The sequence below is a fragment of the Heterocephalus glaber genome, unplaced genomic scaffold, assembly GCF_053883595.1.
Source record: "Heterocephalus glaber isolate CG9 unplaced genomic scaffold, H.glaber_assembly_v1.0 deba00000122, whole genome shotgun sequence".
NCBI lineage: Eukaryota > Metazoa > Chordata > Mammalia > Rodentia > Bathyergidae > Heterocephalus > Heterocephalus glaber.
In genome coordinates this window covers 65598011-65615671 of record NW_028258138.1, presented here as the reverse complement: position 1 = coordinate 65615671, position 17661 = coordinate 65598011, and the positions used below count along the sequence as shown (strand labels likewise).

The 17661-nt window shown below is 35.6% G+C and overlaps 1 protein-coding gene across 2 annotated transcripts in view; it reads right to left on the bottom strand.

Moving 5' to 3' along the window:
* Positions 1-16012, bottom strand: part of Gap43 (growth associated protein 43) — a 135415-nt gene extending 119403 nt beyond the window's left edge. Inside the window, exon 1 of one of the 2 annotated variants that reach the window (XM_087215812.1) lies at positions 15832-16012. In XM_087215812.1, the coding sequence (XP_087071938.1) occupies positions 15832-15879 (48 nt within the window). In that variant the 5' untranslated portion in view covers positions 15880-16012. The remainder of the gene's footprint in view (positions 1-15831) is intronic. The other variant, XM_087215800.1, reaches the window with a different exon arrangement.
* Between the last annotated feature and the right edge of the window lie 1649 nt (positions 16013-17661).

Sequence of the window (17661 nt, the reverse complement as noted above, 5' to 3'; positions counted from 1 at the left end):
ATACCTACAACTTAAAATAAATATATATGTGTGTATATATATATATACACACATATATATAATCAGCTTAGATACACACAAATGTACTCATATATGCTGTAAAATTCTAAGGAATTCTATGTGAATATGTAGCATTTAAACATTGAATTTGGAAATAATAACTAATGTTTAGGAATTAGCAGCCATATCTAAACTCACATGGTAGCTTTTTCTTATTGTACAGACACATACTTCAAAATCACAACTTCTAATTTTACTGAGAAAGCTGAACATATATGAATAATCAGTCTGTGTAATATTGATAGTGATATTTTACAATTTGGGCAAGATGGAAAAAGGCAAATTGATAAGAGAAAGAGATACATCATGAAGCCATGTTCAGTCCCTTCTAGGGTCTTTCGTAATACAGGATGGAGGAACCCGTGATCTGTAAAGTGCTTGTAACACAAGAGTTAGCTATTTGGTGCTGTATGAACCTGAGAAGCTCTTTCTACCTCACTTTCTCATGTCGAAAATGGGGATGGTAATGTCAGCCTTGCTAATATGTTACGACCAGATAGTATGCTGCATGCAAACTACATCAGAGCCACTCTCAACTTTACCCCTAGACTGTGCTTTCCTGACACTTTGGTGACACTTTCAGCAATTATCTCAAAGAATTTTTCAAACTATTTCTTCTTGTTCATTAGTGAGGCCAAGCACCTTTAATTAAACAGCTTACATTCTTTCCAGTTACTCCCAGACATAAACCTATTCAATAAGTGCTAACCAGGCAGCTTGTTATGGTGCATATTTCAGGATCATTGAGCACAACAGGTGTTCAATACATTTTAACAAAATTCAGAGCACACCCCTCAGAATGAACTCAGAAAAGTATCCAGGGGTGATGGTTAAAATTACCCCTAAGAGTCTCCCTGAGAATAATTGGCCTCAAATTCAGTCTACTGGGTCTTTTCTTTTCAATTTGCCTTTAAATTTTCATATTTTATAATAAAAACAAAATTGGATTCTGAGTCTGATATTAATTTAAGTTTGCAATGAGCCCCACCAGAGCTGAACTTTCAAAACCAGCCTTCCATGAACTGGACAGAAGAGGACAAGAATATATTAGAAATGATTCCTATCAGAGACACTGCAGTTGTGGATCAGAATCACCCTGCCAGTGGCTGAAAAGGGATGAGGGGAAAGAGCATATTGGCTGGGAGCTGAGGGTGAGGAAGAAATCACTTCTTTTGGTGTTTAAACAGGCTTATAGCTTGATTGATAAGATCATTTAATTAAATGTGTGGCCAAACATAAGGCAAAGAATGGGGCTATCTTCTTTCCCTTTAATGTACTCAGCCCTTCCATTTATGCTTTCTTTCTGCTTTTATTCATTGGAAGGAACCTTGGAAAAAAGGTTGGATAATGAAGTCAGAGAAACTAGGACCAAAAACCAGTCACAGACACCAAGGAACTTTGTGACTAAATAAGTTAGGCCACACACCTTAGCATAGGGTTCCACATCAGTTTACATGCATTATTTCATCTATTCCTCAGTGAAGTAGGTGAAAGCATTAATTCCATTGTGAGGAGGCCACTAAGACTGAGAGAAGCTCAGTGCCTTAAACTAAGTTACAAAGCTAATAAGAGGTGAAGCTGGGACTCTGAAACCCCCTTAACCACTAAGATAGATCACCACTCAACAAGCCTTTATACTTTGTTCTTCTGATCCTTAAAAGATTAAAACGAGGGCCGGGGATTTATCTCAGTGGTTCCGGTGCCTGCCTCACAAGTGCAAGGTCCCGAGTTCGATCCCCTGTATGAAAAAAAAAAAGATTAAAATGCATAGCCAAAGTTTTTGTGTTGACATGAAATCAGCATTCTGTAAGGTTCATCTATTTGGCCCAACCCTTAGCTGGAGAGTCACGGAGAACAAATAGATACCTTCATTCTTGTATCTTTAATCAAATGCCAGCTTCTTCAGCCAGTCTTAGTTGCTTCATTGCATAGATTCCTCACAATTTCAATGCCTTTCTCTTGACATACTATATATTGTCAATGAGCCTCTAAAAATTACTTACCGAGAAGGGACCTCAAGATTCCAAACTGAGTTTGAATAATATAGAATTGATTTCAATGCACTTTCTTTTCTCTGGGCTAAGCAGGTTATGGAATAGCAAAAGAATGAGAAAGAACAAAAAGTACACACTGAACCAACCTAGGCAAAAACCCACATATGTATAAAAACACGTTTGTATAATATATACACACTGTATAATGTATATACATATATGTGTGGGTATGTTATATACACATTCTTTATATACACATATATATGTACTTATAAGCATGTTTTATGCATAGATATGTTTAATGTATATACATAGACACATATATGGTTATATATTTGGTTTTTACATTACATGTATCGGTGCATATAAAATGTATATATATGCATATATAAAGAAAATAAAACATCCATGGTTGTCTCCATCCCTACCAGGGAATTATCTAATATATGCACTAATTTTTAGGCCTTTTTCATCAGTTGTAGAAATGCTTAGTCTTAAGGCTCATGGCTGAACTTCATAAAGTTTTAGACTGGAAGAATAATTGCTCAGACTATCAGTTAATTTCCTGCCAATAGTCAACAAGATCATTCCCCAAAAAAAGAAGAGCTGTGGAAGCCAAGTTCTAGTTCCAGTCAGATCTCTTTGAACTTCATACTAAAGTTATACTGACTTTATAATAAGCCCAGGGTTCACTGGGCTTAGTCAAACAGTCAACTACTTTAGAAATGAGGCCAGTACTTGAGGGAAGACAGTGTCATCAGTGCATGTAGAAAATGCATTATTCTTGTTTCTTATTTTTAAGCTCTTATTCTTAAGTTTCTATCTGCTGTATTAGTTTATCAGGGATGCCTTAACAAAGCACCACACAGTGGGTGGTTTAAGCAACAGAAACTTAGCTTCTCACAGTTCTAGAGGCTGGAAATTCAAGTTCAAGGTGCTACCAGATTTGATTTTCTCTGAAAGCCATGAGGGAAGTGTTTGTTCCAAGTGTCTTTCCTGGGCTTGCACACGGTCACCTTCTTGCTGCTTCTTCAATGGTGCAGTCATCCCTCTGAATGTGCAGGTGTGGTGGCTATCTCTGTATGTCCTAATCTTCTCTTCTTCCAAGGATACTAGAGGGATCAGGTTAGGCTCCTCAGCCCTCAATCAACCTTATCTTTATTTTTTTCCCCATTAAGTTTATTGGTACATTTTAGGTATAAAATACATTTACATACAACATTGGGATCTTGTACCATTATGTGAGTCCCTTGGTTCTTATTTCTTTTTCCCCTTCCCCTGCCCTCCCTTCACCCCCTCCATTCTTCCCTATTTGCAAAGATTTTGTTTCCCTTTTTTTCCTTTTCTCATATTTTTTCTTTTCCCTTCTTTCCTTTCCCCTACCCCTCCCACTTCCCCTGCCCCCTTAGACCTTTACTTCCTATTACACAATATCATTTATACATTTTTAAATTAAAATATCAAGACCTAGGAGACATTACTACAGATTTTACAGAATTCAAAAGGATATAGAAAGCATATTTCAAAACTCTTTCTTGAAATAAATTTGACAACTTCTAAGAAGTACCTTGGAAGACAAATTAATGAAACTAACTCTGCAGGAAATATAAAATTTGAATAGCACCTATTAAAGAAAGTATATTCCTAGCTTGAAAACCTACCTGTATGACAACAACAGACTCATATACATTTTAACTGATAAATTATATCAAACATTTAAAGCAGAAAAAAGAAGGAACAGTTCTCCCCTAATTTTAGGATATCAACATTGTGCTAATCCTAAAACTGGATAAAGATAATAGAAGAAAAAAGTATGAACATAGATAGAAATTTGTTTAACAAAACAAACTATTAGAAGTCAGATCTGGCAGTATGTAGAAACTGGTTTTGTTATAGGGATGGCAGTGTTGGTTTAGCATTGGAAGATCCACCCACAAAAGTCATCATTTTAACAGAGGAAAGGAAAAAGCCATACAATCCTGCCACTAGTTGGAGAAAAAGTATTGGACTAAATTCTACAGCTGTTCATAGTAAAAGCTATCAGGAGACTAGAAGTAGAACAGAACCTTCTCAACAGATTAAAGATATGTACTCCATACTTCCAGTGAGACTGCCTTATATGAATGCAGAAGATACAATGCTTTCTCCTTAAGGTGGAGAACAAGAGCAGATATGCTTACTCTTCATCTGTCCATTAAACTTTGAAACATAGGCCCAAACCAAAATAGTCTGGCAATAAAAAGACACAATTAGCATATGATTGGCAAGATAGAAGTAAAATCTTTATATGTAGATGAAATGATCATCTACAAAGAAAATACTAAGAAATCTCTAGGAGCCCCTAGAACTTGTATTTGAATTTAGCAGGATTAGAAAACACAAGGTATATATAAAAATTCAGGTCTATGTATATTTGCTATAAATGAAGAATTGGATATTGAAATTTGAAAGGTATGTAGGAGTACAAAGGACCTAGAAAAGTAAAAAGAAAAAAAAAAAAAACAGTGTTGGAAGACATTTATTACCTAATTTGAAGACTTCCTCTAAAGCCACAGTAATCAAGGCAGTGTTGGTGTAAGGAAAGACATATAGATCATTGGAATAAAACAGAGAATCTAGAAATAGAACCACACATATATGGTCCACTGAGTTCTGAAAGATTATTTAACATTAACATTTTATAGAATACAAACTCAATTCAAGAGCTGAGGAAAAGATAGTGTTTTCAGCAAATGGCACTAGAACACCTGGTATCCATATATAAAAAATTAACCTCAACCCTTTATTTCCATACATAAAAATAACTTGAAGGGATCTATGAACCTAAATAAGAAAGCTTAAAAGTATAAAACTTTAAGAAGAAATTATAAGGGAAAATGTTTATGAATTTAGGGTAGGCAAGGACTACCTAGTATACAAAAAACATGATGTATAAAAAAAAATTAATAAATGAGATTCCATCCAAATTTAGAACTTTAAATGACATCATTCAAATGAAAAGTAGTCCTTAAACAGACCATATTTACAATGTATATAACCTATGACCAGACTATATAAAGAACTCTTACAGCTCATTAATAGACAACGCAATTTAAAAGTAGACATAAGAAGATGATAAATAGCCAGTATAGCACAATGAAAGGTGTGCAACTCTAAAATCAGAAAAATACTAATCAGTACAATAACAAGATTGAATTATACACTCATTAGGGAGATGAAGTCAAAAGTTTTAAAAGCCTTGTCATGACTTTTTCTTTTTGTTGGATTCTTCCCCTTTGCATTTAATTTGTCACGCCCAATGGATTCATTCTGCTGGACTTCCTAGGGCTGTGATCCTCATTGTCTTTTCCTAGGATATTGTCTAAAATTTTTTGGAGTGCCGGTTTGGTATTCATGAAGTTCCTGAGGTGCTCTTTATCATGAAAGTATCTTATTTCTCCATCAATTTTGAAAGATAGTTTTGCAGGGTCCATCAATCTGGGTTGGAGGCTGTTTTCCTTTAGGGCTTGAAATACCTCACTCCAAGCTCTTCTTGCCCTGAGGGTTTGCATTGAGAAGTCTGCTGTGATTCTGATGAGCTTTCCTTTGTATGTGATTTGTTTCTTTTCTCTCACTGCTTGTAGAATTTTGTTCTTCTGTTGGGTTTCTGGGATCTTAATTATATGCCTATGTGTAGATTTTTTTTGATCAAGGCTAGGTGGAGTCCTATATGCCTCACTTATCTGTATGTCAAGTTCTTTTCCCCTGCTTGGGAAGTTTTCTGCCATCACTTCTGAGAACAATTTTTTTTATGTCATCTTCACTCTCTCCTCTTTCTTCATTGATTCCAATCAGTTTTATGTTATTCTTCTTTCCATCATCTAGCAGCTGCTGGATTGATTTCTTGTGGTCCCTTACAATTTTAAAGGAATTTTTCTTTTCCTGGCCACTAATTGCAATCTTATCTTCTATATCTGAAATTCTGTCCTCACATTGGTTCATTCTGTTGTGCAGACTTTCAATGGAGTTTTTAATCTCCTGGAAATCTGTTTGCATCTGCTTTATGGATTCCATTTGTTTCCTTTGTTGAGATTCCATCATGTTCTTCAGATCCTCTATTTTTTTATCTGTGTCCTCTCTAGATTTATTAATCATGTCTTGCACTATGAGCACAATCTTTGCTGTTATCTGAGTAATTATTTCTGATTTCATTTTTTCCAGATCTTCTTTTGTTGCCAGTTCAAAGAGTCCAAGTGGTTGAGTATCAGATTGTTCCACCTCGTTTCCCTTTGGGGTTGCTGTAGGTGATCTGGAAGTCTGTTTTTGAGGCTTGTTTACTTGTCTTCTCATTTCCACGTGGCGGGGGGTGTCAGGGTGCTTCTGGTGCCCGTGCAGCTCACCTTCTCTGCCCTAGGAGCATCGAATGGTGGCAGGGGAGTCTCCTTCCGGGTGCTGGGACTGGCTCATCTTCTCTGCCAGTTTGAGAAAACAGGTTTTTTGCTGGGTTCTTTTTTCAGCTCTTCAAAGCTTGCATGTTCTTAACAAACTGATTCATATGCGATCTTCTATACTGAGTAGCACACCACCGGTCTGCTCCTGACACCAGCCTCCCCTAGCATCCAGCCATAGCCCCAGCACAGCATGAAGGGCATGAAGGCTTTCTGGAGGTCCACAACCAGTGGCCCTGGGGTCCAGAGTCTGGGTGGCCCCAGCTACCTCCTGTCCTGCTGGCCCAGGTTCCTCCACCACCGCTCCTCTGCCCTTCCTCCTCAACCTTATCTTTATAAAATCTCTATCCTCAAATACAATCACATTCTGAGGTGATGTGGGTTAAATTTTCAAATATAAGTTGTGTGGGTGGGGAGACAACACAATTTAGGCCGTAACACCTGCCATCTCTGTCAGTATGTGCTGACTTCATTTACTTATTCAAAATTTTCTATGTTGTAAAAACCATCCTGCCCTCAAGGAGATACACACATATATGAAAAGCAACAACAACAACAAAAAATCTGTTTGAACACACATGATTGAATGTTAAATATGTGCTATTAAAATTCAGAGTGGGAAACAAAATAGAAGCAAGAAGGTTTCAGAAAGCTATGTTAGGGTTTTAATTTCATGATTAGAATTTGAAGAAGGAAGATATAGTGAGTTTTAAAGAAGAGAAAAGGGATCCCATTAGAAAAGTTTAAATTCACAAATAATTCCTGCATGATTGAGGTACTGTCCATGTGCAGAAGGGGGAAAGCTATAAAGGATGTTAGCAAAAGGCAAACTTTGAAGGGGAGGGTAAATCCAGATTAAGGAATACCTTCAAGATTCAGGCAAAATGAAACAATATCAGGCGGAACTAGAGGTAACAATGATCTCAAAAATGCTTAAGAAAGTTTCCTCATTTGTATCCTCTTGAGTCTTTTTTTTAATTCAATTGACTTGGCATTAAATATTTGCATGCCTAAATAAACCTAAGTACAATTTTATAAGCATCCACAGCTAAAATTATTCACAGAATGATACAACCTCTTTCCAGAGGAAGGATATATTCTATACTATGCTTTCTTAAAATGTTATTTTCAAACATCCTAAATGGAAACATTGAAACTCAAAATCCATAACAATATGTTATCAGAAAATTATATATTATCAAAACCCAAGATTTAAAGTAGGACACCACAGAGGTGAATTAATAACAAACCTCCTTTTTCCCAAAGAGGAATAAAACTAAAACCAAATCCAAACAAAGCAAAAATGCAAATGATAAACCTTATGTCTCAGAGGTCAAATCAACATAGCATTTTGTTTGTGCACCTTCAGCACTGCAGTAGAACATGGTCCACACATGGATGCTTTGTAGGCATCTCCAAGGAAAAGAAGCAATAGGAACAGAAACCATATAATTAGACATTTGTTCTATATAATTCAAGCTGTAATAATAATATCTAAGAGTGCACTGGGTAATCTTTAATTCTTCTGTGGACATAAAAATGTTCTTATCCATTCATCTGCTGATGAACATATAGGCCACTTCCAAGATTTAGCTACTATAAATTGTGCTACTATAAACACAGGTATGCATGTATTATAATATGACATCTTTAACTCTTTTGGGAAGATACCTAGAAGGGGAATAGCTGGGTCAAATGGAATTTCCAGTTTCAGTTTATTGAGGAAACTTCACATTGATTTCCATAGTGGTTGCATTAGTTTACATTCCCACCAACAGTGTAGAAGTTCCCCTCCATCCCACCTCAGCCTCTCCAGCATTTGTTGCTGTTTGATCTCTTGATATTGGCCATTCTTTCTGGGGTGGGATGGAATTTTAGTGTTGTTTTAATTTGCATTTCTCTAAAGGCCAGTGATGTTAAGCATTTCTTCATGTATTTATTGGCCATTTGTACTTCTTATTCTGAGAAGTGTCTTTTCATTTTGCTTATCTATTTTTATTGGGTCTTTTATTTTTGAGGGATCAAATTTTTTGAGCTCTTATATAATCTAGATATTAGTCTTCTGTCTGAGGAATAACTGGCAAAATTTTTTCCCAATCTGTAGGCTGTATTTTCACTCTGTTGGTTGTTTCTTTTGCTGTGGAGAAGCTTTTTAATTTGATATAATATCATTTGTTGATACTTTAAACTATTTTCTGTGCAACTGAGGTTCTGTTCAAACCTACAACTTCAGAGAAAAATAAACTTGAATCATTTGTAGGAAAATGGATGCACCTTGAGACCATAATGTTAAGTGAGGTAAATCAGACACCCAAGTTTAAATATTGTGTGGCTTCTCTTATATAAGAAACCAAAGTATAAACAAAGAGCAAAATAAAACATAACAGGAAGTAAGGAGATAGCTCTTTCTCAGAGGGGAAAAGGTTAAGAGAGGAAGAGAGAAGAAAAGGAAGGGAGGGGCCAGATGAAAAAAGGAATTAAGATATGTGCATGTACCAACTACACATAAGAACTGTAAACATTATGTACGACAAATAAGTACAAAGCATAGGAAGGAGATCAAGAGAATAGGGAGGGAGAGGGAGGGAAGGGAAAGGGGAAGAGAAAAGGAATTAAAATGTATTATGTACATATACTAACTTTCTACCAGGAATGTAAACATTATGTACTACACACATCTACTAATAAATTTTAAAAAATGTCTTTTAATAGCATTCAGGACCATTATATGGGGCACATTTCTCTAGGTTTGTCAGCAGTAAACCACCCCTAATTATATGAAACACCCCCTTATGTAAGCTCTCACCCATGGCTTGGACAATGGTGAGGAGTACAATGGTGAGTGAAATCTCTTTCAAATAGGAACATTAGAACTGGGTATTCGGTTGCCTGAATTCAACTGATGAATCTAATTGTAATATACAGAGATAGCTGATAGATACCATAATCTCAAACTAAAACTCAAATTATTATCTATCTGCCATTTTGTTCTTTGGATAGGTCTAGTGTTAGGTAAGTGTTCCATCATCCTTCATTAACCCAAGCCATCATCACATCTCTGAAATACTTGTCAAGTCTTTCTCTTCTCTTTCTTATTTCGTTCCCTTAGCTCACACCTTCAGGATTCCTTACCACAACTACTCCATTAACATTCTAATTGGTTTTGCTTTTTATTTTTACTTACCACTTAGTTCTACCTTCTGCATTTTACCCAGATGGATCTATCCAAATGACAGTACTATAATGTGCCTCCTCTTATTAAAACCTCTCTGTGGATCCCCATGCCATATTAGTCAGTCTCAAACTTTCCATTCGCATAAGAATTTCCCAAGGAACTTGTTGGAAATATGGATTCTTTGGATGACTCTTTCAGCCCAACTTAAGTAGGGCTTGAAATGTGCAGTGCTTATAGTGACAATCAGATAATTTTGACACTAACTATCCATATTTTTGAGAAAGAATTGTTTGAGTATCTAAACCCAGGCTCCGACACACAAAGCTCCCTTTTACTATTCCTGCTGTATGTTCTACCTCACCCCATTTTATTCTTTAGAAAGCAGTTAATAATAGTCTAATGAGCACATCATCTTGTTTCAATTTATTAGGACATTCTGTTCCATACAGTTAAAATCTGTACCCACTTTATATGAGCCCTGACAATGAAATAAACCTTAGCTAGATAAATAGTAAAGTTCTCGGAAAAGTCTTCTTGAACCTCTAAAAGAAGCTAGCTCTGCCTCCTCTGGGTCCATGGAACCCAGGAAGAGTGTAGTATTTTATTGCTATTTACCACTCTAATATATTTTACTTTTGGTTTGCATCTTCTCTTATTCTTCTTTATGTCTCCAGCATCTGGCCCAATGGCTGGCACATAACAGGTATTCAGTAAATATTTTCTGACCAGATTTGCATTGCTGGTCTGGGTAATTCTGCCAGACAAAGCCTGCCAAGACTTCCAGGCAGACATGGCTGCAGCTAGTTCCAGGGAGAAGCTCACCATATTAATTAGGCTGACAGCATTTCAGTATGTATGATCTTACTGTCAGGATTTACCATGCTTCCCACAGGCAGATAAGATGTCTGAAGCCAGAACCTGTGTGATTTTTAAGATCCATTAAATCTTTGTTCATCTTTTCAGACTTGACTTCAGTCCTTCAAGAGTTCCCCCTTCTAGCACATCTTTGGGTCCATCTGAATCTCTGAGTAGGCAATATTTCAGAACAAGGAAATGTCAAACAGGGAACCATGTGTTGTTGGAACTGGAAGAGAAGATGAATGGCATGTAGCCTATGCAGAAGCTAAGACTTAACTTGCTACTCAGCTCCAGAGGAAGTACATGATTGCCTGAGAGAATAAATCTAGCTCACTGGCTTACTAAGTGCATTAAGAAGCTGATAAGAAAAAATTCCACTACATTACACTAACCAATACCACCAACACACCATCAGAGGCTGAAGCCAGAACATTTCATATGACTTTGTCATTGAAGGAACCACAAAACTTTTCACAGGCCTCTTTTCTATTCCCCACTCAGTATTGTAATAGCTTATTTACCAGCCTACACCTTGTCTAGAGTGCACAGTTCTGGATGGCAAGTACAGAGTCTTAGTTTTTAAATTTGTTCCTGGAATATCTAATTTCTCTATATGGGTTTTACGAACTCTCAAATTTATAAGATTTGAAAGGCCTTCTTTAAGAAAAAGAATACAAGTTAAGCAAATAAATGAATATTTATTTGGAATAGAGGAAGAAATTATAAGTTAAACATTTTAAATATTAATAACTACAAAAACATCACAACATTTAAAATGTAATATTTTATAATAACGGCCTGACATAGTTCTATTATATTTTCCTACATTTTTAGTAACATAGTCTTTGATCATCTCTTTGTATGGCATAGTTTGACTTTGTAATATAATTTTTTAAAAGGAGAATGGAAAAATAGTGTCACTTTTTCTCTAACACAGGTGATTGATTTGTTTTTATTATTGAGAATTTGGAGACTTAAAGCATAAAACTTCATGTACAGATGTATTTTGCTGTGTAGGGCATTAGCAATACTACAAAACAGAAATTCTGAGAAATTCTATTCCTTATATTGACTATCAAAAGAAGAATGTATATATGACATACTTGCAAATGTATATGTGGCTTTATCAAGTTAATTTCTGACAGAAAGAACTTTGGTTTTGATTGAGCTTTAGTGAAAACTGTTTATCCCATTTAAAATTTTGCACAGCTAATAATTGGAAGAATTTCCCAATGGCTAGTTTCAAAACTCACTTATCATCATGGACGCCTAGCTCAGATTCCAGGCCATGTAGGACATATTTATATTATAATTTTTATATTTATATAATTTATAATATAAATATTTAAATATATTTATATGTTTTATATTTATATTATAATTCAACCCCCCTATAATTCAACCATGTGCAGAAGTCCTGCACTTTTGGCTGAGATGCCCAATGAGTGGCTCACTGGATTCCTTAAAGCCATTCCTACACTTGGGTGGCTAGCAATAACTTAACACAATATAGAAGTCTGTAACAGCAACATAAAAATATCCCAGTAAAGCCAGTCTAAGGTAACACCAAAACAATCCCTTATTTTAACTGGTTTCTCAAATTGCCCACAGCCATTCAGCACAAGCTAACATAAGGAGAAATGGAGTAAAGGGGAAGAGTACATTGCAAGAGAAACTAATCTTAATGAACTTGCTATTAAAATATCTTATTATTTGAAGTTTCATACAAATGTGTAATCCTTTGTTGTATGGCTCATCCAAGGGAAGAACCCTGAAACGGAACCTGCATGAGCTTCTTGGTAAATCTGCATCTTTTTTGGAGGATGGAGTATATAGTACATTGGATCTTCAATATATAATTACTAAAGAATAAAAGGAAGAATGAAGAGAGGAAGAGAAAATGGATAAAGAAGGAAATAAGGGGGAAGGGGTAGAACAAAATTTCAATATGTTTAAACTAAATTTCAAATATTTATTTTCAAGCTACCTGCTGTTTCAATCAGTGATAGTTGTTTTGTTCCACACAGCCATGGTTATCTTTCTCATCATTTTCTTTTGTATTCTGAACTTATCTCATTTTAAACTTCCTTTTGTGCACAGGTCTTGAAGAAATAATAAAATTCAGCCTTCCTGGTGGGCTCCAGATATAAAGTTTCCCATTGGGTTCCATTAGATGCTGTCATCACACAAGTGGAGTCAGGACAGTGTTCTTGCCCAAAGACTGTATTCTTAAGCTTGTTACCTTTTATCATCTCTCAAGTCTTATGTATCCTTTTACTTTGATACTTCCTTCTACAATGTACTGTTTTCCATAGAATGGAGCAGTGTTGTGAAGCTTCATTTACTATATAATTTTTAGCTGTTTTACAGAAATTTTGGATATGTATCTTCATATTAATTTGCTTACCTTAGTTTGAAGCGCAGACAGATCTCTTTACTTAAAATCTTGGGTTAAATATTTCCTATCATTTTTATTTGATTTTTCTTCAAATTGTGTCTAGTACCTGTTAGTTCCTTCAAAATTTCTCTGCTGGTTTTTAGTTCTTTACTTCCAACTTCTCTACCCAGGTTCTTTATTTTTTCCTTTATCTCAAAATCCTAAATATCCTATCTCCTTTCAAACTTCTCTAAAATTCAAACAAAAATGCAACCATTTCAAGCTTTTCAAAAATGCTTTATTGATTAAAATACTACTCTCTGTACTTCCAAGACAAAGTTGAAATTCAGTAGTTCTCCCAAGTAATCTACCAGTACTCTTCAATCCACAACATAGTCTTCCTAATCCATATATAAATATTGAATCATTGGAAGACATTGTTTATATTACTTTATGTTTTTTCATTTCTCTGGAATATACAGCGCTGGAAGGTTAGATGTTAGATGGAGTTCAAATATATCATTGTTTATTGTCCTGCCTTTTGTTTATTTATAACATTTTAAAATTTAGGGAGTCTCATTAAAGTTTTGTTTATCTTGTTTCTGATATCTGCAATATTAGGAATCTTTCCCTCAAGTTAGTAAATTTCATCTTCTGGGGTTCCATCAAAATGGATGTGTTTAAGGGTCTGAATGACAATGAGGATGTGGGCTTTCTCTTAATAAGCCTAGAAATAATTAGCCTCACAGAAATTGGTTCCTGCATGCCTCCAGTGATTTGCCCTGCAAGCTGCTGAACTTCAAAGATGCCAGGTTAGACAATACTTACAAGATCCTGGGTGCAGCTTCCCATTTGATGTTACCAAGTGTTAAAACATCTTGTGCTGAAGGAAAGGGTATTATTTCTCAAGTTTTTCATTTTTTACTTCAGACAACTGTTGTACACATATTCTTTTCTATAGAAATTATTTATTTCCTTATTTGGTTCACCTGTTAATCCTGTTTGCATGCCTTGGGGCTATCAAAAATAAACTCTTTTACCTCTTATATCAGCAAGTGGTTCAATACAATTCATGATCTTCCCTGAGTCTTTGGCATGCTAAGCAATTTTTGAGTTCATAAAAGATTTTTAGTTCCTTAATTTTGAATACCCTATCTCCTTTCAATACACTGCCATTTATCTATATCTTGGAAAATATATCATCCAAACTAATACTTGCATTTGAGGTGAGAAATGATTTGAGGGGAAGAGTAAACTACTACAATAATTATAGATATCAGGTATCAGTTAATACAGCACTGCAAGAGCTCCGTGTGTATGTATGTGTGTGTGTGTTTATATGTGTATGTGTGTGTGTATATATGCATGCACCTACCCATCTTCATACCAGTTAATTGTGAAATTATCCAGTAATGTCCTGGTAAATGTTTAACAACTGACTCTTAGGGGATAGGGAAATGTGATTTTCCTATTTCGAAGATGTACATACTCCCACCATAGTGCATTTTAAGATAAAAATTTGTGTCTCCAAATGCAGAGATAGAGATACACAGGAAAACGTTATATAATATTCCCACTATATAGATACTACAGATATACATAATCTCAACAGCATTGATACTAGTAAAATGCAAAAAAATAATTAGAAAGGGTTATATTTTGGGTACTTATTACATTTGTTTTTAATATAATTATTTAATATCTGAGACTATATAATTCAATTTTTAATAATGGCTGTATTTAACAACTGACTTGCAAATTCCTGAAAACTCAGCAATTGGTTTACAGAAGTTTATCAGTCATGTCTACAGTAATGCTAACTTACCCCAAGTAGGATTTTAAACAACTGTGACACTGCCAAACTAAGTGCCTTCTATATAAGTGGCTTTATGTCATCCACACATTTGGTGAAGAAGTCTTCTTTTTCTCTATTTGAGGCACTGAATATTTTTTAAATGCCTGACAGGAAGGACCTAAGAACAGAATCCTTGGTCATGCAAATAGTACTTTCTCCACACAAGCACCAAGCCATTAATCAGTACTGATTGAAGAAACTGTCTACTGTATTGTCTTTGCATTCAGTCCATTCCTCTACCTTTGTCCATAGTACTCTGGAGCTATTATTAATGAAATTCTGAGTAGTCCAGAAGCCCTCACTACTGCCTTCTCATGTCAGGGAAAATGTTTACCTTCCCCCTTTGCAAACCTGATCACTTTCTGAAGAATTTATTAGTTATGCCTGCTGTCTTTTTCCTTTTTCAACTTGCCTCGTCTACCTCTGTCTCAGTACAATATAAATATAACATAAATGCAGCGCCTGAAAAATTTTGTTTGGCCACTATGCTTAAACTCCCACTTTGATTATTTCATATTTTAACTTTTCCCCTTCTTCTTGGGATTACTATTCCATCTGGCCTCCTTTTTACTCAGCAGATTACTAATGCCACGACCTTGCTACAACATGCAAAATAGATATATTCAGGCAGAGACTCCACCCATTTGCTGATTTGCTACCTTCAGACTTCACAGCACCAAAATCTGACCAAGTGGAGATGAAAGCTTCTCCATAGTTGGCATATCTTATTCTAATTCTTCAGAAACCTGGATTCTCCTATTCCCTCTTTTATATCACCACCCACTTCCTCTCAGCTAAATCTTTAACTTTATCCTTTAAAAGATTGTAGCTCCTTCACTTTTTCATTAACAAAATATTCTCCTTCAAACCAACTTCCCTATCTTATTGTACCTTCTTTCTATCGTCTTCACTTCTTCTCCTCTTTCAGTGTTCAGTTCACAGTAATTTACCTTTTGCATTCACTACTTCTTTGGGTTAATTAGGTCATTAGGAACTTTACAGTAGTTCCTAACACATGCACTCGTACACACACACACACACACACACACACACACACACACACAGAGGCACTTTTTATTTCTTACCTTGCAAGGTTTCTTTGCAGCTTTTAGACTAACCTTGTTTGCTTTCATTTTCCTTTAGTTTATTTTTGTCTTTGTCTCAATGACATCTCATCTCTTAATTTTCCTTCTCCACCTCTGAATGCCTTCTCCTTTTTCTTGTCAAGTTTCTCTTTCTCAGTCACCACTCGCCTGGGCAATGCCCTCAGCTTCCAGCGCCACCACATCTTTGTGTGATTCTCAATTCTCTATTTTCAGCTCTATTTCCAGCTTAGACCTTATTGGAATCCTCCTTCAAATGCAGATCCCCATATGCATGATTCATTCTCCCAAAATGAACAACTTAGCTTCCCCCTGCATCCTCTCACCAAAATATGCTCTTCTTCCTGTTATTCCTGTTCTAGTTTCTAGGACCACTATTCACCCACTTGCTTAGGCCAGAAATATCTTGAAAATATTTTTCTTCTTCTTCACCCACCTTCAAATAAGTCACAAAGCCTTCTAGATGTATTATTTTAAGTTCTCGTTTCTTATGAGATTTTTAAATGATGATTTCCTATTTATTTTCCCTGTCTAAAACCTTTCACTTCTTTAATCTTTTTCTATTTCCAAACTGAATGATTTTTCTACAACAAACCTAGTAGATCATGGACCTCCCAACTTAATATCCCACAATGACTCCCACTTACTATAGGAAAATGTCCAAGTGCCTCATCAAACACAGCCTGCCTGCCTGCCTGCCTATGTCTCAGGTGTCATCCCAGGGCATCTCATTGGCTGCATTTTCCAAAGTGATCTATGCCTCAATTATCTCTATTTCTTTATACACCCTCACCTCAGTTCACAAATACTGTCCTTTTCCCCATTGTTTGATCATCAAATTCTCCTCCTTCCAAGTAGCAGCAGGAATAGACGCTCTACTATGAAACACAGCCACTCTTCTCATGCCACTCTGTTCTATATGCTACTGTTCTTTCTTGTGTGGGCCCCTGTCTGGCTCAGATCACCTCATTGAGATTCTTTCATTATCTGCCTATTGCTACCAAGGGATAGAAATTAAGACACTAACACATTTCTTAAAAGAAGAAACTGAACTTTATACATCTTTGTATCTCCAATTCTATTTTTTTAGAAAACATATAATTTATTAGATGAACTTAAAAACCAACACAAATCAATTTCAGGCACTTTTTGAATATAGACTATGAGAATTTTCTACCAAACAATATCAATCAGGTAGTACAACGAAAATTTCAGCTTTAGTTTTCATAACAATAAGTAAAATCCAGACAATTGTAAGAAATATTGCTTAAGCAATCCAACAGTGTCCTGTTATATCTCCTCACAATTCTACCACACTATTCTAAGGTTAAATTGAAGAAGTCATGTTTTAGCATTCAAAGTTTTCTTTTCATTACTTTACTATCACAGTCTTAAAATTATCATACATTCTTTGATATAGTTTTATTTTTGTGTTAAGTGGAGCTTTAAAGACAATTTCTATAATGTATCTGCATCTGCACAGTCAATGCATGAAGTCAATTATTCTGATATCTTTAAAAACCCACTTGAATAGGTTCATTTTGTAAAAATAGGCTTCCTTCTGACATCTAATGCTGATTTTTGTTCTTTCTGTAAGTATGGGGGGGGTGAATCAGGGCAGTGGATTAAGGAAGTCTTTAGGTTAAATACCACACAGATTCCATTTGGCATCCTTTTCCAACTTAAACTGATTGAACTAGTATCTCCAAAACAACCCTTGGTAAAGGAAAGACAATACACATATAACTTAACCTCCAGACCTAATTAGTAAGTAGCTCAATTAGCTGGGAGAGTCTGGGCATTTCTCTTATC